Source organism: Oncorhynchus keta, chromosome 32 (assembly GCF_023373465.1).
Source record: "Oncorhynchus keta strain PuntledgeMale-10-30-2019 chromosome 32, Oket_V2, whole genome shotgun sequence".
NCBI classification, from domain to species: domain Eukaryota; kingdom Metazoa; phylum Chordata; class Actinopteri; order Salmoniformes; family Salmonidae; genus Oncorhynchus; species Oncorhynchus keta.
The window spans coordinates 26,720,794-26,744,565 of record NC_068452.1 but is presented as its reverse complement, the minus strand read 5'-3'; the positions used below and the strand labels follow the sequence as shown (position 1 = coordinate 26,744,565).

Genomic DNA, 23,772 nt, shown 5'->3' with positions numbered 1-23,772 from the left:
TACAGTAGGTATGAGGTTCTTTCCTGCATATGCATCCTTCTTTGCCGTAGCCAAAGAGCTTTGTTTTCATCTCATCTGGCCATAGCACCCAGTTCCAATACAAGTACCAAAGCTGTTTAGAAAACTACAGTTGTTCACATTTGTGTGCGTGTGTGTGCGTGTGTGTGTCAATAAAGGCTTTTTTTTCTCCAAATAGCCTATTGGCATGGAGGTGGCGTCTAATTGTAGATTTGGAGACTTGGTGACCCCAAAATGCGACCAAGTTCTGTAATTCTCCAACTGTGGCTCTTGGACATTTCTTTCCTTCCTGAACCATCTTCCTCACTGTGCATGGGGACAATATACACTTGGGTCCCAATACCAGGCAAGTTCACCACTGTTCCAGTAGTTTTAAACATAATTGTTGCCCTAATTGTGGTAAGTGGTATACAGTGGCTTCAGAAAGTATTCATACCCCTTGACTTATTCCACATTTTGTTGTATTACAGTCTGAATTCAAAATGGATTAAATTGATTTTTACACACAATACCCCATAATGACAAAGTTAACATATTTTTGGGCATTTTAGCAAATGTATTTAAAATATTAAATAGAGAAATATCTCATTTGCATACGCATTCACACCCCTGAGTCAATACATGTTAGAATCATATTTGGCAGCCATTACAGCTGTTATTCTTTCTGGCTAAGTCTCTAAGACCTTTGCACACCTGAATTGCACAATATTTGCACATTATTCTTCTAAAAATTCTTCAAGCTCTGTCAAGTTGATTGTTGATCATTGCTAGACAGTCATTTTCAAGTCTTGCCATAGATTTTCAACTAGGCCACTCAGGAACATTCAATGTCGTCTTGGTAAGCAACTCCAGTGTATATTTCGCCTTGTGTTTTAGGTTATTATCCTGCTGAACGGTGAATTTGTCACACAGTGTCTGTTGGAAAGGAGACTCAACCAGGTTTTCCTCTAGGATTTTGCCTGTGCTTAGCTCTATTCTGTTTTGTTTTATTAAAAAACTCCCTAGTCCTTGCCGATGACTAGCATACCCATAACACGATGCAGCCAGAGTAGTACTCAGTGATGTGTTGTGCTGGATTTGCCCCAAACCTAACGCTTTGCATTCAGGACATGAAGTTAACATCTTTGCCACATTTTCTTGCAGTTTTACTGTAGAGCCTTGTTGCAAACATGATGCATGTTTTGGAATATTTTTTATTCTGTACAGGCTTCCTTCTTTTCACTCAGTCATTTAGGTTAGTATTGTGGAGTAACTACAATGATGTTGATCCATCCACATTAATCCATTAAACTCTGTAACTGTTTTAAAGTCACCATTGGCTTCATGGTAAAAGCCTTGAGCAGTTTAATTCCTCTCCGACAACTGAGTTAGGAAGGACGCCTGTATCTTTGTAGTGACTGTGTGTATTGTTACACCATCCAAAGTTTAATTCCTCAAAAGGATATTCAATATACATGTTTTTACTCATCTACCAATAGGTGCCCTTCTTTGCAAGGCATTGGAAAACCTCCCTGGTCTTTGTGGTTGAATCTGTGCTTGACATTCATTGCTTGACTGAGGGATCTTACAGATAATTGTATGTGTGAGATGAAGAGATGAGGTGGTCATTCAAAAATCATGTTAAACACTATTATTGCACACAGAGTGTGTCCATTACAACTTATTACATGACTTGTTAAGCACATCTTTATTCCTGAACTTATTTAGGCTTAACATAACAACAGGGTTGAATACTTACTGACTCAAGACATTTCAGCTTTTAATTGTTTATTCATTTGTAAACATTTCTGAAAACATAATTCCACTTTGACATGATGGGGTATTGTGTGTAGGCCAGTGACACACAATCTCAATGTAATCCATTTTAAATTCAGGCTGTAACACAACAAGATGTAGAAAAAGTCAAGGGGTGTTATTACTTTCTGAAGGCACTGTGTTTTTTGTACCCATTGCCTGGTTTATGAAAGTCAACTACCATTAGTCTCTTTCCATTTGTGAGCTCTTTGCTTTTTCCAAATGGTGATGGATGACACATGGATTTTACAGGCATGTTACCTCATTTTTATACCCCAGTGAAAAAGGATGCCATGAAATGCCACTATACCGAGTGCTACTATACACTATACAGTTCCTTAAACTGAGATTCATTTTAAAAAGTAGAATGTTAATGCAGATCAAATGTTCTTTTATCTACATTAACATAGTCAAGACCACAGTACTTGCCTATGGAGCAGCAAGAGGAATTGCCCTGCCCTGCCCTACCTTAAGGCTATGCTCAAACCTTACATCCCAACCCGCCACCTCTGGTCTCTTTGTCCTCCCACCTGAGCAATTGCATTAGTATAAAATGATATATGTATAGCTCAGTATTTGTATTATTTATTTTATATAGTCTTTTTCTGCTCATCTTTATCGAGGGGGCCAATCTCTTTATCAGAGATAATATGCCAATGAGTGTGTGTCTGTTACTGTGTGTGAGCACGGGCATACACACATTTGCGTGTGCGTATTAGAGAAGCCAGACATAGAAATGTCTCAGAGTGGTCTAGACCCTCAGTCACAGGTCAACAGTTAAAGGTCACACAGGGACATTTTTCATGACTATTGGTGGCAAACATCTCCCTCCTCACATTCCCTTGGCCCAAGAGATTCCCCCTGAATCTGGAATAAAGTCAAACAGGCACAGAAGTGTCATCTCTCATGAGGATCATGACAATAGGAAGAGTGTGGTGGGGACGGGATGGGAGGTTGCAGGGTAACAGCAGAAGTGTCATCTCTCATGAGGATCATGACAATAGGAAGAGTGTGGTGGGGACGGGATGGGAGGTTGCAGGGTAACAGCAGAAGTGTCATCTCTCATGAGGATCATGACAATGGGAAGAGTGTGGTGGGGACGGGATGGGAGGTTGCAGGGTAACAGCAGAAGTGTCATCTCTCATGAGGATCATGACAATAGGAAGAGTGTGGTGGGGACAGGATGGGAGGTTGCAGGGTAACAGCAGAAGTGTCATCTCTCATGAGGATCATGACAATAGGAAGAGTGTGGTGGGGACGGGATGGGAGGTTGCAGGGTAACAGCAGAAGTGTAATCTCTCATGAGGATCATGACAATAGGAAGAGTGTGGTGGGGACGGGATGGGAGGTTGCAGGGTAACAGCAGAAGTGTCATCTCTCATGAGGATCATGACAATGGGAAGAGTGTGGTGGGGACGGGATGGGAGGTTGCAGGGTAACAGCAGAAGTGTCATCTCTCATGAGGATCATGACATTAGGAAGAGTGTGGTGGGGACGGAATGGGAGGTTGCAGGGTAACAGCAGGTTATGCTGTTGTGTGCATTTTATCTGTTATAATTAGGTGAGTGACACTATTTAAGAATTGTGTTTGTACATTAATGTTTTAGACAGACATATTTTCATACTTCAGTATACTGTGTCGGGGAACATCTCACACAATGAACCACAGTGCACTAACGCATCCAGCACAACGGTTGAAGGACTGTTTTGATGTGTGCGTGTCTGGACCATGAATGTGTGCATGTTGAGGCACACAATGGGCTGTTTCATACAATGGACTCTTGACCAGACATCCAAATATAGAAAAAGGTAGAGGGTATTAACCACTGTCTCTCTATGACTCACCCATGACTCAAACTGGAAGACTCCACTCCACTATTGTCCACTCTTTTCAACTGGGTTCTCTTTTCAACTGACCCCGTCCATTCAATCCCCCCCTTCTTCTTCCACCTTTGACTGGTGAAACCTGGTTCTCTAGTTTCTGTGGTGTGTCAGTAAAACATACACTACTGTTCAAAAGTTTGGGGTCACTTAGAAATGTCCTTGTTTTTTAAAGAAAAGCACATTTTTTGTCCATTAAAATAACCTCAAATTGATCAGAAATACGGTGTAGACATTGTTAATGTTGTAAATGACTATTGTAGCTGGAAATTTCTGATTTTTTAATGGAATATTTACAGTGTCACATTCTGACCTTAGTTCTTTGTGTTATGTCTTTGGTTTAGTATGGTCAGGGCGTGAGTTGGGTGGGTAGTCTATGTTATTTTTTCATTGTTGTGGCTTTGTGTTTGGCCTGGTATGGTTCTCAATCAGAGGCAGGTGTCGTTCGTTGTCTCTGATTGAGAATCATACTTAGGTAGCCTTTTCCCACCTGTGTGGTGTGGGTGATTATTTTCTGTTCTGTGTTATTCTTCCACTTACAGGACTGTTCGTTTTTCCAGTGTTCAGTTGTTTCATTAAAGAATATGAACACTTACCACGCTGCGCATTGGTCCTCCTCTTCTTCCACCCACGACGAGTGTTACACAGGCTTACAGAGGCCCATTATCAGCAATCATCACTCCTGTGTTCAAATGGCATGTTGTGTAATCCAAGTTTATAATTTTAAAAGATATTCCATAAAATATCTGCCGTTTCCAGCTACAATAGTCATTTACAACATTAACAATGTCTACACTGTATTTCTGGTCAATTTTATGTTATTTTAATGGACAGAAAACTTACTTTTCTTTCAAAAACAAGGACATTTCTAAGTGACCCCAAACTTTTGAACGGTAGTGTATCTGTTGATTGGTGTGTTAAAGTGAGCATCTCCTACTATAAGTGCATATGAGACTATTTACCTTTGATAGAGAATATGTATTTTGTTATTTCTTTTTTTTATTTCACCTTTTTTTAACCAGGTAGACTAGTTGAGAACAAGTTCTCATTTACAACTGTGACCTGCCTAAATTATGTCTGAATTTCCCTGGAAAAATTGTACGGAAGAAGTTGTACAGGGAAGAAGGAAAAGTAGTGGAAAGGGAAGGATTGCAGGATACCTTGAGGGCTCGATACTGTGCCAGATCATCTGTCAAGTCATGTTCAGTGTATCATCTGACCCCGGTAAAAACACAGAGGGGAATTTCAGAGTCTCACAGCCTCTCAGTGTGTGTGCGTGAACTTTTCAATCTGTGTCTCTGCATGAGTGTGCATGTCTGAGTATATGTGTATTTGTGCACACTCAAGTCAGTCTTCCTGTTTTAGCCTGACATAAGCGGTGGCTGGACAGCACAATGATCCATTGTCTCTGAGCCAAGCATGGCTTCCTGACCGGTCAGAATTCACGGAAATAGGGGTGCAGTCTAAACAAAAACAAAGGCCGGACCCACAGTCCCTTAGTATGTACCCCCTAACCCAACCTTTCCATACATTATTATTTCAACCACAGACGCACACACACATCTGTTTTACTATCCTTGTGGGGACCAAACAATGTATTCCCTTGCACAATTATATTTTCCCTAACCCCTAAACCTAACTCTAAACTGTACCCTTAACCCTAACCGTAACCCCTAACACTAAACCTAACCCTAAACCTAACCCTAAACCTTAAGCCCTAAAACTAAACTTAACCCTAAACCTAAGCCTTTACCCTAACCCTAATTATAATCTCAATTCTAACCTTAACCCTAACCCCTGAGCCTAAAATAGCCTTGTTCTTTGTGGAGACCCTGCAAAATGCCCTGACAATTTTCCTTGTTTTACTATCCTTGTGAGGACTTCTGGTCCCCACAAAGTTAGTAAAACCAAACACACACACACACACACATGCGCACACACTGTCTCTGTCTGGATGGGAGTCAAACTGAGGAGTTCCTCTTCCTGCTACACAAAGAGGACAAATAAATCTGATGGGGAAATGTATGTGACACAATGAATGGGTTCACTACGCTAGTACTAGGAACCTTCAGTGTACCAGAGACCAATTGAGTCTGTCATAGCTATGATCCCCCTCTTCCTATTTTATCACAGACTGTGCAATGCGATCCCATCCACAGTGTGGTTATGGCAGAGCGGTAGCTGCATAATTCTCAGACCCTGCAAGTAAACCCTTGACTCTGGGTCCGAAGTGAAGTTTCCCCAATGGCACCACCATGGTCTCCCTTTATCCCCCTCGTACATCCCTCCCCTCCCCTCCCTGGCTGTCCCCTACGTTCCAGGAGAACATCTGGATTTCATAAGGGATTGTGACTCCAGCACTGCTCTCCACAACTCTCCTAATGCACTTTAATAGCACACCTAGCAAGGCAGCCCTGGATGAGTGGCAGAGGAAAATACAGAAATTAACTATTTGTATTTGAAAAATATGTTGATGTATTTTTCCATATCCCACCAGTTTTGTACTATATATTTGATTGACTGTTCTAGATATAGGTTAGTGGCTAGTTTTAGTAAGGGCTGAAGAGGCTTTGAACAGACCAGTATGTAACGGGATTCTTCCGTCGAAGGAGAGGAGGACCAAAATGCAGCGTGGTTGAAATTCATGTTTGTTTTTAATAAGAAAACTATACATGAATAAACTACAAAAACAACAAACGTGTAAACCCGAAACAGTCCCGTGTGGAACAAACACTGACACAGGAGACAATCACCCACAAACCCCAACACCAAACAGGCTACCGAAATATGGTTCCCAATCAGAGACAATGACTAACACCTGCCTCTGATTGAGAACCATATCAGGCCAAACACAGAAACAGACAAACTAGACACACAACATAGAATGCCCACTCAGATCACACCCTGACCAAACAAAACATAGAAACATACAAAGCAAACTATGGTCAGGGTGTGACACAGTAGGGGACTGGAAAGCAAGCATAGACCTACATTATGCCCCCTGCCCTTGACCATGCTGTACTTGGCCCATGCTCTACTACAGTATATTCTTGGTATTGTTTTGTTTGGTCGGCTAAAGAGATGGTCGATGGAACATAATTCAAAACTGTTTTCATGCTGGTGATCACACACAAATAATTTGTCTTAACTGAGAGATGAGGTCTGCGGAGTGGTGACTGATGCATACTGGTCTGCCACTTCGATTTATGCTCTGGGTGCAGTGGATAGATGATTGTATGAACATAGTGCAGCATCAGCACAACTACTCTACAATATGACTTCATTAAAGATAATCCACTAGACATAGACATCAGTTCAAAGTTATGTTTTGAATAACATTTCATTGAATTGTCATCTAATGTGAATGCAACGTGATATCAACAAAAATGTTAAATATGTCATTGGATTTAGGATAAAAGTTTAAAAACCTCTCTGGTACAAGTTAGGAAAAAAATGTAAAAGCTAGCGTCCCACCTCGACAACAGCCAGTGAAATTGCAGGGCGCCAAATTCAAAACAACAGAAATCCCATAATTAACATTCCTCAAACACACAAGTATTATACACCATTTTAAAGATAAACGTCTTGTAAATCCAACCACAGTGTCCGATTTCAAAAAGTCTTTACGGAGATAGCACACCATGCGATTATGTTAGGTAAGCGCCTTGTCACAGAAAACCATACAGCCATTTTCCAGCCAAGGAGAGGGCTCACATAAGTCAGAAACAGCGATTAAATGACACTCACAGGACTTCATGTTACACAATAAATGTGTGTTTTGTTCGATAAAGTTCATCTTTATGTCCAAAAACCAAAAACCTTGAAATTATTTGAACAGTTTTGGAAACTTTAGAGTGTTTTTATCCAAATGTACTAATTATATGCATATCCTTGCTTGTGGGCCTGAGTAGAAGGCAATTTAATTTGGCATGTTTTTCATCCAAAATTCCGAATGCTGTCCCCTACCCTAGTGAAGTTAAGGAAAAAATACAAACATTGCCAAAATGTCTTTGCGTTATTTACTTTTTGCAAATTCAATCAGTTTTATCCGTTTTCCATGTTGATTCAACGTCATTGCATTGAATTTTGTTTAAAATTAGTGGGAAAGCACTTTTTAATGTCCACAAGTATTTTGATGTACTTGCAACAGTGAGCACTCAATTGGAATTATGTGTGTAGAAAAGAGCAATACACACATTAAACAGTAACATTAGTATGATAAGCCAAATTAAGTCAGAGCAGTCGTTCCTATTACAATCAACTAACAAAACATTCATATCTTACAATTTTGTGTATTTCTATTGTAGTACAACCATATACAGTAAGCTACTAAAAGTGTTTCTTGGCAGCCTGTAAAAACTGTGTGAAAGTAATTTCCTGAGGAGAAATCCCTTTTCTGTCTGAGAGACTTCTCATCCTGTTTTACTAGCCCTCCTTCCCCTCTACCTCCCTCACTTTCCTCCTCTCATGCATACCCAAAGCCTCCCATCCTCCCTGCTCTATCCTCTTTTTATGCATGTCTCTTGGCTCTTCTTGTTTCTCTGTCGTCTTTTTCTCCCTCTCCCTCTCCCTCTCCCTCCCACGTTTCCCTCATTTTATTTAGCTCATGTGGCTCCCCTTAAAAGAAATGGAACACTGGTTGACAGAATTCCAAGCTTTTATTTTGGATGTGAAATTTCTGCTCAGCTCCAGCTCTCCCTCTCTCTTTCTGTCTGTGTGACGGGCATGGGTCCAGCTCTAAACCCCCTCTAGTTTCAAACTAAAATGGCTAAATCTCAACAGGAAAACAACTACAGTGTCAGCCTGAGGCCATCAAAGCAAATCACTCTTACAAAACAGAGATACTCAACACTGTGTACATTCCCATGTGTGAGTGCTGTGTACGCAGCGGCGACTGTGGGTGTATATGACTAACAATAGGATCCTATAAGCAGTTGTGACTGTTCCCAGGCCAGTGTGTGTGTGTGTGTGTGTGTGTGTGTGTGTGTGTGTGTGTGTGTGTGTGTGTGTGTGTGTGTGTGTGTGTGTGTGTGTGTGTGTGTGTGTGTGTGTGTGTGTGTGTGTGTGTGTGTGTGTGTGTGTGTGTGTGTGTGTGTGTGTGTGTGTGTGCGTGCATGCGTGTGTGTGTGTATATGCTAGTGCATTTGTGCAAATGTGTGTATATTTTATCAGCCTATGAAAGTGAAAAGCCCCCCAGTCTCTGAACTCGGCAGATTCGCATTTTAACCTCAGAGCTTCTGGTGTGAAGAGGGCCTGCTGTTCCCAGGCTGCATCTGTACTCTCTACATCAGGGTGTCAGATGACATCACATTGCTCATTTGTCACCAGCAATCCCCTTCAATCCCTTCGATTCTAGGGTCTATCACACTTCAGGTGGTTTGTTTAGGTGATGCATGTATATGTACACTCATCTCATTAATGTAAATCATGACAAGACAACTGGTATTGCATAGATACCTCATCAAAACATATTTTGCACAGTACAACATATTGGCACAGAACTCATGTCCAATTGAAAGGAAACACATGCGTCCATGCATACACACAAACAAGCACACATTCCCGCACTCAAAAGCCGCCAGTGGAGCGTAAAAATATATGATCCCCTAAGTGGTCACAAAGGAGCCATCAGTCCTTTTCAACTCCTCTCTCATTCCCACTGTGTAAACAGTGTGTGTGTGTGTGTGTCTGTGTGCATGTGTGTGAGTGCGATTGTGAACTGTGGAGATCACACCCCATTAGTACCCAACCACTGTAGGCTACCCTGAGGCAGATCTAATGGGCCACAACATCACACAGAGTGTATGAAGAAGATCATAGATGTGTGGATAAATGACTACACAAGGAGTCCAAGTGAATAGCACTTCCTAAAACGGGAAAATTAAGGAATAGATAGAAATGCAAAAGGAATGCATAGACATGCAGACCAAGACCCTTTATTCTGTATAATTTGACTGATCTATGTATCCATTTACCATGTGTTACTACTGTATGTGTTATGCATTCTTAAACTTGACTTACCCTTGACTGACTTCAGTTGCTTCTGTAAGTGGTTGATTGGAGTCTGGCCTGCTGACTGGTTTATGAGTGAAGTGGGTCAAGTGGGAGCACCGATATCATCTTGAGGGATCAGGACCTGAAGACCATGGGAACAGAAACTTCACAGCCACCAAAAACTACGCAGAATTAGTCAGACCTCACTCTGTGACAGTCAAGTCTACACTCAAAACTTTAGAACAACAGTGCTTTATGTGCCAATGCCTCAACCAGCATACATGGTGTCCCATAAAAACAGTCCAGTATGTTTGCCAGAATTTGCCACTCTACAAAGATATCCTGGGCGATTCTGAACCTCCCAACGATGTGGATATTGTTTGTTCTCATCCTCAGATCATCAGTTCATATTTTACTTCAACTTTGCACCAAGGCTTCTGGGTTTCGTGGATGTGCCTGTGGTTTCACTGACGCCCACTTCAGGAAGGCCTGGCAGCTGGAGAACTGAACAAATAGAGACTAATGGCAGGAGAGGTTTTCATAGTTGCCTGGGAAATAAGTGATCAGTGAAGAAATCCATTTCCCATGATGTGGAATGTGCTGGAACCACAGAAGCCAATAGGGAGGGATGGAGAGGGGGGGGGAGGAGTAGTGGGTGTAAACGATGGATTTGGGGGCTGATGAAGTCAGACAGACTTCTGTAAATGTATGAGGACTACCAGGTCCTGTTGACAACAGCTGCAGAACATCAGTATCTCCAATTCTGAATGAGAGCATGAGAAAAGATGATAAAAAGGTGAGGATTAGAGAGTTGATCGGGTACGAAAAGAGAGGAGAGCGATGGAAAATGGCAAATAGTGTGTGAGGAATTAATTTTATGTATGAGAAACTTGCCTTCCTTTCGGGACCAATATCGGTCCATGGTCCAAAACTGTCATGCTCTTTTTTGTTGAAGAACCAGCATACTCAGCCCAAGACTGTTTTCCTTGGGATAGAGTGGAGTGGGCAATTGTGAGGGAGAACAAATCAGGAAAAGGGGGAGAGAGGGAGGGAGCTGACAGAGAGGGTTGTATGAGTAAGGGAAATCAAGGTTCCAAACTATGACTCATCGTTCTGGTCTCAAGTGTCTTCGGTGTCTGACGTCCTTGCACCCCCTCTTCTTTCTGCCTTCTAACTTCAGCCCAGTGGTATGTGGTTTTGTGTTTTGGGGACAGACATGAAATGCAGCACATTGACCCCCAGACACTCCAGAGCTGCCTTCCTTCCTGCTGATTGCCTGATGGTTTGAAAAACAGCCAACAGCCCAGGTCACCAGGGCTCAATGAGTTTTACAAGATTAGCCCAATCACTAACCACTTTGGAATTTGGAAACTATTTGCTGGCACATCAAGGCTTTGTCGATTCTTCGGCATTCCTGACGAGGCTGTATCCATTTGGAGTGTCTAGCAGTGCATCCCCCACCCACCCCCCTAACCCCCTCCATCTAACTCCCTGTTCCTAGCTCTTGCTGGCTGGGATGGATGTCAATGCTATGTAGACTTCAAGACCTACAATATTGAGAAAAAAAAGGGTTCCAAAAGGATTCTTCGGCTGTCCCCATAGGAGAACACTTTTGGTTCCAGGAAGGACCCTTTTTGGCTCCATGTAGAACCCTTTCGGATTACATGTAGAAACCTCTGTGGAAAGGGTTCTACATTGAACCCAAAGGTGTTCTACCTGGAACCAAAAGGGTTCTTCAAAGGATTCTCGTAGGGGGACAGTCAAATAACCATTTTAGGTTCTAGATAGCACCTTTTTTCAAGAGTGTACAAATAATTAGTGGCACGTTTTTGTATTGGCCTAAAAAATATCCTAACTTCAGGAACTAAAATAAACAGAACGTGTCAACGGAATTTAAAGCCAGAGTTGATTAACAACCACATTCTATTTGTCAATGAGAAAAGAAAATACAATTAATTTATGCATCATAAAAGCGTTTGCTGCTGCAACAGTACAGTTGTGGCCAAAAGTTTTGAGAATGACACAAATATTAATTTCCACAAAGTTGGCTGCTTCAGTGTCTTTAGATTTTTTTGTCAGATGTTACTATGGAATACTGACGTATAATTACAAGCATTTCATAAGTGTCAAAGGCTTTTATTGACAATTACATGAAGTTGATGCAAAGGGTGAATATTTGCAGTGTTGGCCCTTCTTTTTCAAGACTTCTGTAATCCGCCCTGGCATGCTGTCAATTAACTTCTGGGCCACATCCTGCCTGATGGCAGCCCATTCTTGCTTAATCAATGCTTGGAGTTTGTCAGAATTTGTGGGGTTTTGTTTGTCGCCTCTTGAGGTTTGACCACAAGTTCTCAATGGGGATTAAGGTCTGGAGAGTTTCCTGGCTATGGACCCAAAATATCAATGTTTTGTTCCCTGAGCCAATATCGATGTTATGTTCCCTGAGCCAATAGCGATGTTTTGTTCCCTGGATGATTTACTGTTGGCATGACATAGGACTGATGCTAGCGCTTACCTTGTCTTCTCCGGACAAGCTTTTTTCCGGATGCCCCAAACAATCGGAAAGGGGATTCATCAGAGAAAATGACTTTACCCCAGTCTTCAGCAGTCCAATCCCTGTGCCTTTTGTAGAATATCAGTCTGTCCCTAATGTTTTTCCTGGAGAGAAGTGGCTTCTTTGCTGCCCTTCTTGACACCAGGCCATCCTCCAAAAGTCTTCGCCTCACTGTGCGTGCAGATGCACTCACACCTGCCTGCTGCAATCACACCTGCCTAATGCCATTCCTGAGCAAGCTCGGTACTGGTGGTGCCCCGATCCCGCAGCTGAATCAACTTTAGGAGACGGTCCTGGCGCTTGCTGGACTTTCTTGGGCTCCCTGAAGCCTTCTTCACAACAATTGAACCTCTCTCCTTGAAGTTCTTGATGATCTGATAAATGGTTGATTTAGGTGCAATCTCACAGGCAGCAATATCCTTGCCTGTGAAGCCTTCTTTGATGATGGCACATGTTTCCTTGCAGGTAACCATGGTTGACAGAGGAAGAACAATGATTCCAAGCACCACCCTCCGTTTGAAGCTTCCAGTCTGTTATTCAAACTCATTCAGTATGACAGAGTGATCTCCAGCCTTGTCCTCCTCAACACTCACACCTGTGTTAATGAGAGAATCACTGACATGATGTCAGCTGGTCCTTTATGGCTTGGCTGAAATGCAGTGGAAATGTTTTTTTGGGGATTCAATCAATTTGCATGGCAAAGAGGGACTTTGCAATTCATCTGATCACTCTTCATAACATTCTGGAGTATATGCAAATTGCCATCATACAAACTGAGGCAGCAGACTTTGTGAAAATTAATATTTGTGTCATTCTCAAAACTTTTGTGCACGACTGTACAGCGATTGGTGTGCATAAATGTTACAAGACTTACAAGTCCCCTCCCCATGTATTTCTTACGGTGAACGTTTGTTGAGGGCGTCATTCAAATCCTGATTTGACAACTGTTTTGTCGCTCACGTTCCTGCGGCGCAACCCTGTATCTCCTTCCCATCTTCCAGCGAAACAATTTCTAAGCAGCATCGCAACACCTCTGCAATGCACATTATGGACTTTACTGGAAACATTTTAATACATCGAAACATATCAAAGAAGACAAGGGTGGCACACATTGAAAATACTATTTTCTATGTACCTTTTCCCTTCATAGCTTATGGAGCGAAAGCGAACTTTCAGCGGATTTTATGGTAAGTTTACATCGGAAAAAATGATTACATAGTCTATACTTCGTATGGAAATTACTTTATTCACATATCTTTATCCTAACTGCTGATACATTATTACAGTTAAAATCGGGAAAAAATATTACATAGTATATACTTCGTATGGAAATGACTTTATTCACATATCTTTATCCTAACTGCTGATATATTATTATTGTATGCTAATGCATAAATAAACAGTAAAGTAAAGACAAACTGAAACCAAACCATAGTTGCTGATGGTGGGGGCAATGTACTGGAATAAATCGCGCTGATCAGTCCCTTACATTTTGAATCAGATCTATAACCTTGTATAGTAATTTTCTACATCGAGACGAGGTAGACTGTCGGATATTCTAGACAGGAGTTGGGATCGGTTGTGTGCCTGGAGCGCATAATTGTGCATAGAGAGAGAGAGCTGACAGTAGCGCATAGCTGGGGACAGTGGGACCAGTGCACTACCATCAGAAATGTTGCAATAAGGGAACCTCTTATGATAAGTGTTTTGCTGCTGCTCACTTCTTGCTGCTCTCAGATCAGTTACTAGCAGATTGATTGTGTGAGGTAAGCCTCACTATTCACTGGCCTGTGATGCTGGCAGGATCTCAGTACAGTTGTGCCAGGACACACCAGCAGTGGCAATTGATTTCACTGTTTCGAAGTATTGGGTTTCTTGGGGTCCAATGGAAAGCCGCAGAGGTTTTAAGACACCTGTTTGTGAAATAATTAACCCCTATAATTTATATGAGAGAGCATTGAGTTAGAATTACATATTCAAAGCGTTACAGGACAATGAATTAGGTTTTTGGTTACTCTTGTTCTATTTACACATCATTCTGAATACTGGCAATGGGCAGTCATTTCCTGATGTAGGGGTGCACGTATTCAGAGGAAATTAATCCATGTTAAATCAACTCTGACCTAATTTTGTAAGTTATCCCTGATTTAGTTTCTTAAACAATGTACATGCAGCCCAGATTCGTGGTCTGGTTTTAGGTTCATTCTACAGTATGATCCTGGGGATGTTGAGAATGTAAGTATGTAAGGGGTCAGAAATAAGATTAGAGAAAGAAAATATCAAAAAACAAACACAACTTTATCTCCCGCAGGAGTTTGGATTTCCTTGTCGGTGACACACCCGGGCGCATTAGCGCACTCACGAGCGCGCACACAGACACTCGCAATAAAACACAGGAGATGATGGTCCCAGACTCTCCAAAATAATTAGCATACCTTCCTGTAGCCTACTTGAAATTATAATCACTGAAACACAGTAACAATGTGAATTTCTAATTATATTTTGGTAACTGGACTGAGAACATTCACTGTCACCTTGTGCACAGTCACCACACCACTAGGGGACCTGGCAGACCTTCTATAGCCACGTCGCAAAAGTAGATCCTCGTAAACTAAGTGACAGTATTTGGAGTTATGAGTCTTAGCCTACAGCCTGGTGATGCAATGCTCTAAAGCATGGATCATCAACTCGATTCTGCTGTGGGACGATTTCTTCTTGAGCAGATTAATATTTTTAGACGAAAACAAAATGATTTCAAACATTGCTTACATTTGTATATGTTACGTGTCTCTTTATAATGCGTGGGAATACCCGCGAACAGATTTCCAAATTAAAATCACTTGAAGCTGATTTCCTCCTTTTTTATGTCCAACAATGATTATTTTTCATAAAATTTGGGGGCAAATAAAACCAATCGCGTCCGAGGGCCACAAGTTGGGGAACCCTGCTCTAAAGGGACCAGGACTCTCCAGTGGAAGCAGCCTCAGAGCTGACCCACTGTGGCAGAACCATCCCAGTGCAGAGCTCAGTTCTACAATTTGCGGGCTTTGTGGTACCAGCTGTTCCTCTGAAGACTTAAACCCATTTACTGGGCAAGCAGGAGGACACAGAGAGGGGAAAGAAGAAAAGAAAGAAAGAAAGAGGCAAGGAAAGAGTGATGAGAGAGAAAAAAAGAGTAAAGAGAGACAGAGAAGGAAAACATTGACAAGAAAGGGAGATTAAAAGTGTTTCCATTCAGAGCTTTAGGTCCTTTACTTGACGGCCGTATTGAAGCGCGTCCGGCTGTCTTCCCCTCACACACTGCTCCCATTAGTTTCAGATCGCCGTACCTCCCTCCCTCGTTTAAATACAATCAGACAGGCTGCCCTCGCCAGCCTTGCAGCATGATGTTTATGAATGTGCGCCGGTACAATTAAATAATAAATATAATGTTAAGCAGAGTCATGCATCTGTGCGTCTCTAACCAGTCCATGTACTGTATAAAGAGCCTCCAGTGGATTCCTGATCTGCAGTATAGGGTTTATGAGCACAGAGGCATCTAAAAGCTCACAGAAAGTTGTGGAAGTACTGATAAAGAGAGGGAGAGATGGGACCATGTAAAATGTCAGGGTAGGGGAAGGAGGGAGCCATTTTATGTGAGATTAGGGGAGCTTGCAGAGGTATTATAAGAGACAGAGACAGGAGTGGCAACTATCCAGGGACAGGTATCCCTTACAACAGATTTGTTTTGACACAGCAGGCAACCAGCCAGCAGCGATCGTCTCTCCTCCCTGCCACTTGCACGCTACCGTCGCAGACGACTAATCAGCCTCTTCATTGAATTGCAGCTAATCGTTAATGAGAAGATGAAACAGTACAGGCGACGACTAAAAACATCCTCAGTCCTCCTTCCCCCTTTCCTTCCCCCACTATCCTAAGCCTCAGTAGCAGCAGCCACAGGTGCCTCTACTCTAACCCCTTTACTCCAAATGAGACCACGTCACACTGACAGGCCATGCCACTAATCCTCAAAGACGCTGTGGAGCAGTCAGCCAAAGCCACACGGGGCTAAATTAGATGTTCACTTCCTCAGCATGCAGGTTGAACATGGCAGACTAGAGTAGGCCTACATTAACATGGCTACATTGTACCTACCTACACAGTCCTGAAGTGCCTTAAATACAGTTAGTTGTGTAAAATTAGAGGTACATTGTAACTCCAGAATACAGATTTATGTCATTTCCGCATTCCTTCTAGGGTGTCAGTTTAATTAAGAGGGTTTGAGACAAACCTGACAATTAAACAATTAAGATTCTGTAAAGCAGGGTTCATCAACTAGATTCAGCCGCTGACTGATTTTGTTTTTGAGTGGATGGTCAGGGGGCCGGAACATAATTACAAATCATTTGTAGACCGCAGGAAGCCTAAAAATATATCATGTTTGAGCAAAACATAATCACATGACATTTTTATTAAATCACACATCGCTCTATTGTACATGGGAATAGTTTGGAACAGATTTCCAGAATCACTTGGAGCTGATTTTCTGGTGTTTTTACAGTATTTTATGCTTTTCTTTTTTTTGCTCAGAGTACAAATAAAATCACCTGACCTGCAGACCACAAGTTTGGGAACCCTGCTGTAAAAACTCTGTGAGAACTGGTCTTGTTGAAATGGATATATTGCATTTGGAGTCTTACATACGCTCTCTAAAATGTGTTGTGTTGCTCTTATTTTGGAAAAAAACTCACATACCAAAGAAAATACATGTATGACCTGTTGGCCATTAGAAGTGACTCATGAGCCAAAACTGGGTGAAAAGAAGCATTCTCAAAATAAGTCAATGTAGATGTTCAGCAACCGGACACATTTATGTGAGTCCTATTAATGGTTGCCTTTTGTCTAACTCTGTAACTCTCTGTGAAGTCTTCTCCAAGCAGCCCTGACGTGGTCTCAATGAAGGAAGAGAGAGGAGCCACTTACCTGTATCTCAAAACACTATCTGGATTGTGGGAGGCAGAGAACGAGAGAGGAGAGGGAGGAATGGAGAGAGGGATTAGAAGCTAATCCAGGACACGGCCAATCCCAGAGGAGCTCCTTTTCTTCCAAGACACAGACACAACAGTCGCACGGATTACTGCACTTTAGTGTATTGCCTTTTTTTTTTAAAAAGCATTATCCCTTTTGTATAGTGTTTCATTGTCCCTAAATGCCTGGTGTCCCGGGCCTGTGGTAAATGTGCTGAATTCTACAACAAAGGATAAAAGAGGACAACAGTCCCGGTGAGAGGGGAGCGAAGTGACAGGATGTCCCATGGACTGTGTGGTGCCACACGCAGATAAAGCGCTTTAGTGGAGACGACATGTGTGAACGGACCCCCTGCTCTTTCTGCTGGGTCTCAGAGGGACTGAAAGCTGAACACCCCTGTGGACGGTACATTCAAGATCAAACTTCTATGAGGGAATACTAAAACGACTGAGTGGCTAGTGAGTGACAGGTTGGAGATATTTTAGTTGTTGATTACAGGGGAGAATAAGGTGAGGTCGCTTTCAAAGCAGGATGACAAATTAGGTTCTGGAAAAACTTACTGTATCTGAAGGGAAGAAGGACTTGATTGAGGAGACTTGCGGCAGCCTAGAAACCTCTATCATTAACTGGAAGGATCGGAGTTCATGTGTGTAGGTGCATTAGAGAAGATTATTAGCTGACAATCAAAGGTGTCAGCCTATTGAGTCACTCCTCAATAAGCCACATCTAAAGTGACCTGGTTGGTGAGAAGTGTTGTCTTGGTGTTGTGTTGGTGTTGAAACCTGTAGTGGTGAGAAGAGAAAGCACTGGGTGAGGGTGAGGTGGTAATAAAGGTTGTTTTAAAGCTGACATAATCCCATTACAGTTTCTTAACAAGTTATTTATAATCTCCAACAAGTTTATTGGACAGAGCACACAGGGCCAAGCAGCTTAAATATAACCACTTTCAGATGTATAACATTGCCTGACTCCTATCTACTGTACTGTGCCAAGTCAATAATGAATTTTAACTAGGTTTACAGAAAACTAAATATTTATTCTCATTTTACGAGGATCTCGTAATCCTCTGGCAAGGTGATTAGTGTCTAGACGGGTGGGATGTTCGTTAACCGTTTGTAAACAAGACCTTGGATGGTTTTCACAGAAAGGGGTCTCTAGGTAGCACTGCTGGCTGTCCAGCTTTGACAGAAGATATTGGTGCTCATGTTAAAGGAGGTAGGTATAGACTTCAGTTTGGACTGATCCTAAAAAGACAAGAACAAGAATATTTTGTAAAGCCTCATTGCTTAACTTTGAGAGGGAAGTTTAAGGACCTGTATATTTTTGTTGCTGAAGGGAAAGGTGCATTTAAATGACCTAATTATAGAAATTGCTGTGCACATCTAAGATTGATTTAGCTCTAGAAACGTTCACAGGTATGAGCTTGCCAACAGAGAGAGCATCATAGTTATATTGTTAGTGTTCAGAAACAGCAGAAACACAAGTTCAAAATAACAGTCAGGCAATGCTCCAATCCACAAAGAGTGAAATGTATTTTGTCTGATGGACAGAATATGAGCATCTCTTGATATTCTCTCACTCTTTCACTGCACAAATACTGGATGAGTTATGTTTCACTGTCAGTATATATTTGGAGCCGCAACTGGATATATTTTCTGAACTGACATTCAAAAACCCACCGTCTGGGAAAAGTGGATCCCAAGCTCTCAGACCACATAGGCTGTGGTTATTCCAGAATCCCTGGGATGTGTCATTCCTCTTCTTTTTATTCCTCATGACTGAAAGCTACTGGGAAGGAGGACAGGATTTCTTTGAGGCTGGAGTCATTCTAAAGCACAGAATTGATCCTGAGAGAGAAAGCTTTGAATGTTGACTGACCCCATAGATAATCCATCATTCAGCTGAAAACTTCAGTGGGACTTCCTAAAGCCAAACTGCAGGCTTACGCTCAAACTGCAGGCAAACGGCAGCACTTGCTGTATGTGTGTAGAATGTATTCTACACACATTCTCAGCACATAATTTGTGTTTTTCTTTTTTCTTCGTTTTTCTTTTTTTAACACTCATTTTACATTGGAAAAGTTGACTGATTTCTTACTGGATTTTTTATCCCCCTGATTAATTATATTTAAAGGGTAGTCATCTCTGCTACCATGAGTCTGGGAAAACTGCCAGGGATTAAAGGCCTAGGCTCGGGCTCACAGGGGAAGAGGCGCTTTAAGAGCGAACTCTCCGTGGACATGATCAGCCCACCGCTCCCAGACTTCCGCCACACCATGCACGTGGGCCGCGGTGGCGATGTGTTTGGAGACACCTCCTTCCTTAGCAATCATGGGGGCAAAGGGGAACCAGTGAGCCCCGATTCACCCACCAGTAGCACGAAGACCACCCGCTTCTTCTCCCGCACCCTGAGGCATGTACGCAGGTCCCCTGTGCCCCGTGCCAGGATCGGTTCCCGTGACCTTTCACCCCCACCGCCTCCTGTCTCACCCATCATCAAGAACGCCATCTCACTACCCCAGCTGAACATTGACATGCCCAACGGCTACCAGAGGGTGCTGTTCCCCAGCTCAGTGAGCTCCCCAGATGCCTCCCTATACAGCTACGGTAAGAACATTTGTCATGGGAAAAAGCACATATTGCACACACACACACGCATTTCAGTGCTAGCTGTGCCACCAGAGACTCTGGGTTAGGGTTAGGGACAATTGGCCTAGCGTTGTCCAGGTTAGGGAGGGTTTGGCCGGTAGGGATACCGTGTCTCATCGCGCACCAGCGACTCCTGTGGCGGGCAGGGCGCAGTGCAGGCTAACCAGGTCGCCAGGGGCACGGTGTTTCCTCCGACACATTGGTGTGGCTGGTTTCCGGGTTGGATGCGCGCTGTGTTAAAGAAGCAGTGCGGCTTGGTTGGGTTGTGTTTCGGAGGACGGATGGTTTTCGACCTTCGTCTCTCCCGAGCCCGTACGGGACTTGTAGCGATGAGACAAGACAGTAACTACTAACAACTGGATACCACAAAATTGGGGAGAAAATTAGGTAAAAAAATCAATTTAAAAAAGTCAAACAGATCATTTTTTTCTGAGTAATCTGAAATTAATTTCATTACACCTGCGTACAATTATGCCTATAAACACAAACAAACATAGCTGGGGAGAGAAAGATACCGAAAGGGCATTTCCTGTCATCTTCTGTGTTTGTGGGCTACTTGACTGCACCGCATAAACCCAACACTCATCAACTCCCTTTTAAATTCCTGCTGGTACAGTGAAACTGTGTGTGTGTGTGTGTGTGTGTGTGTGTGTGTGTGTGTGTGTGTGTGTGTGTGTGTGTGTGTGTGTGTGTGTGTGTGTGTGTGTGTGTGTGTGTGTGTGTGTTCAGGGGTAGGGTTTTTTAGAACAGTATGTGGGATGTCTGGAATTCCCCCCAGCCACTGAAATATAGTTACCCAACTCAGATGGAATGTACCCAAAAAAAGAGAACCAACAGAGGGCACAGAGAGCTAGATGATCTGGGGGATCAACAGGTTAACTCACACTGTACCACCTCTTACTGTGACGTACATGTTAATTTGTATATTCTGATCATTTCTTTAGCTCTTCTTTCTTAAATCTCCTGTCCCATTTCCCCTCATTCCTTTTCTACTCTCCACATCATCAACTTAAAAAAAAAGAAAGAAAGTTCCTTTCTCTTTCCCACTCTGTTATCCTCTTTATATGCCTTTCTGGGTCCTCCTCTCACTTCTCTTCAATAGCGGCTGAGAACTGTCCACTAGGCATAAAACCAAGCCCTCCCCCCATCCCCCACACAGGTAGCATTCAGAACCAGGGAAGTCATGGCACCGTGGAATGTGTGTGTGGGTTGGGCTGGTGCTCTGAAACGACTAAACACCTTGCTTGTTTTATACTGTCACCCTCTGGCCAATGAGGCAAACTGCAAGGCTCCCTGACATTATTTTCAATGCACTTCTTTGAAAGTTGGTTTCTCTGTCTAATGAAAGTACTTGAATATTATAATGTAGCTGCAGTAATAGAAGAGACAATGGCCCTTTAAGGCAAGAACTGTTCTAAAAATGTTTTACATTTTAATATGTTTGTCTCCTTCCTGTCTGCAGGTCTGCAGTCTGGTTTCGTCACACTACCCCGCCACTCTCGCCTTGATAAACAGCTGCAGGACAGCACTGGACTGTTCGCTCAGGACTTTCACTGTGGCTCGCTCCCAGACAACGGCTTCGCGCTAACGCGCTCCGACTCCTTCACCTCGTTCACAGTGGACCTTGGCCCCTCCCTCATGAGTGAGGTTCTGGGCATGATTGACAGCCCCAGTTGCCTCACTATGCCCAATCACAGCTGGGAGTTGGGGGAAGAGGAAGAGGAAGAGGAGGAGCAGAGCTCGGTGTTTGAGCTGGCTGTGCAGAGCCCCATGCTAAGCTCATCAAACCCTTCCATGTCAAGCACTCCGCTCAAAGTGAATGTGAACAGCAGGGGAGAGGAGGAGGATGGGAGGTCTCTTGAGACGCCAGATGCATCTATGGGGTCTCCTACACAGGTAGAACCAGTTATGGAAGCTGAGAGGTTCCAGAGAGCATCTGACATGCTGGCGCGTCACTACGGGGGAGACTCCTTCTCCAGGAGTCATCGCAGCGATTCTGCCTCCTCCTCCTCACCCCTCAGCCAGCCTAAAGTCCCCTACGCCTTCCCTGAGGAAGAGGAGATCAAAGTCTGAAACATTTACCAAATGTCTATCATTGTGAGAAGAAGAATCCATTTGATCATTAGACTACTTACTGGGGGACCTTGGTTCTGAATCCTTGCACTCAAGACCTTCAGAGGGATCCATGTTTTTCAATAAACCTTTTACATGAATGATTTGAATTGGAAAAATCCTCATAAGAGCTCTCGTCTACCATCTAACACTGTCTCTTGTTCAGTTCTAGAGAAGCTTGTCTAGAGTTTCTCAGACATGATCTGACAGCAACATTGGACAGGGTATATATAAAAAATAAACTTTAACATGTCAGATTCCATTATATCTTCATACGAAATATACCTTATACTAAGCAGATTCCATTAAACTGTCATTCAATTCTGGGATGGAACAATCTCTTGATATCGTGCAACTCTGTGCTATAGCAGCTGCAGTACAACAGTCACACAAGATGCCGTACAACAACCAGAAGGAAGGACACAGTGATGAGCCGAGGCTGTGTCTGTCAAAAGCACTCATAGTGGTCATTCACAGACATGCCACACGGATGAAGGAACATAATACATTTTATTTTTAGAAGACAAAGGAAGGATTTCCAGCCTAATGACACACTCCTGTGAAAAGGATTGAAAAAAGAGGGAGATAAAACATGACTAACAGTATGTGTATACTGAAGGGACAACAAACACATTTGGTTTCTATCCACCTGATCTAAATGGACATATCTTCAGTGACAAAATCATCTGTTAGACCGAACACAAAGCCAGTTTCATGAATGATCATTTCCTGAGAAAAGTTTGATAGGAATAAAGATTCTCACCAATATCTGAATTAATATCAGAGATGGCACTGCATGCTAAGGTTCAAATGAAGAGTGTGCCCTGTAAAATGTATCAAACTAATTTTGGATACACAGCCCTATAATCGTTTAAACCTATAGCCCTACAGGGATAGTTATTGTCAACTCCTTTTTCCAAGTATGTTTGTTCTCAGTGTTATGTTCATACATGGGAGTATAATTTATTTTTAAATAACAAGGAAACAAATGCATTGTCATACATGAAGGTAATCAAATTAAGTTGAATATTAGCTGTTCATAAGACTACAGGCACTCGACTTAAAATGACCAGTACAGACATGTGATGTCACATATGAATACAGTATGTATACAGAATGAGATACGATTGTCTAGTTTGATCCATTTACCAGTAGCTGTCATAGCAGTCATATTCTTAATAAATACTGTTTTTTAATAAGCATTGGTTCTGTCCTTTTTGACACATTAAGTGGATAAAGAAAATATACAGAAACAAGCAGTGATTTTCAACCAGGAATGGATAGTCACTATAGACCAGAGGTAACTTGATTCAGCCGTGGGATGATTTATTTCTGAGTGAATAGGGGGCTGGAACATAATGATAATCATTTGTACACTGCACATTGACCAAAAGTAAGACCAGACAGATATTGTATTTGGAAATAACATAATCATTTCATACATTGAGACACTATCATGTCTCTACTTGTTCAAAGGATTACTTGGGAACAGATCTACTAGATCAACATAATTTGTCCTAAAAACAACATTAGACATACAAAGAAGGCAATACTATATTGTCCCTTCATTCAGATATAGAAGCAAAACACTCAAATTCTACTTTCTGAAATCCCAATGACTAAGAATGAGGACTCCATGGCACCTGTTGTATCGGACTGGGCGGAGCTGATTTTAATTCAGAGCAGAGACACTGCATCTCTTCCTCTCTCTCTGTCAACTACTTCCTGCACACACACACACACCCCGGAGGTTCTTGGTGCAAG

General features: G+C 42.5%; 1 protein-coding gene across 1 annotated transcript; it reads left to right on the top strand.

Annotated features, from left to right (window-relative positions):
* Nucleotides 1-13,179: 13,179 nt before the first annotated feature.
* On the top strand, nt 13,180-22,589 carry LOC118365464 (cdc42 effector protein 1-like). Its single transcript, XM_035747708.2, has 3 exons — nt 13,180-13,428; nt 17,147-19,854; nt 21,359-22,589. Exons 2-3 carry the CDS (start codon nt 19,401-19,403, stop codon nt 21,967-21,969), a joined length of 1,065 nt encoding a protein of 354 aa, XP_035603601.1. The 5' UTR covers nt 13,180-13,428; nt 17,147-19,400; the 3' UTR covers nt 21,970-22,589.
* The last annotated feature ends 1,183 nt before the right edge of the window (nt 22,590-23,772 follow it).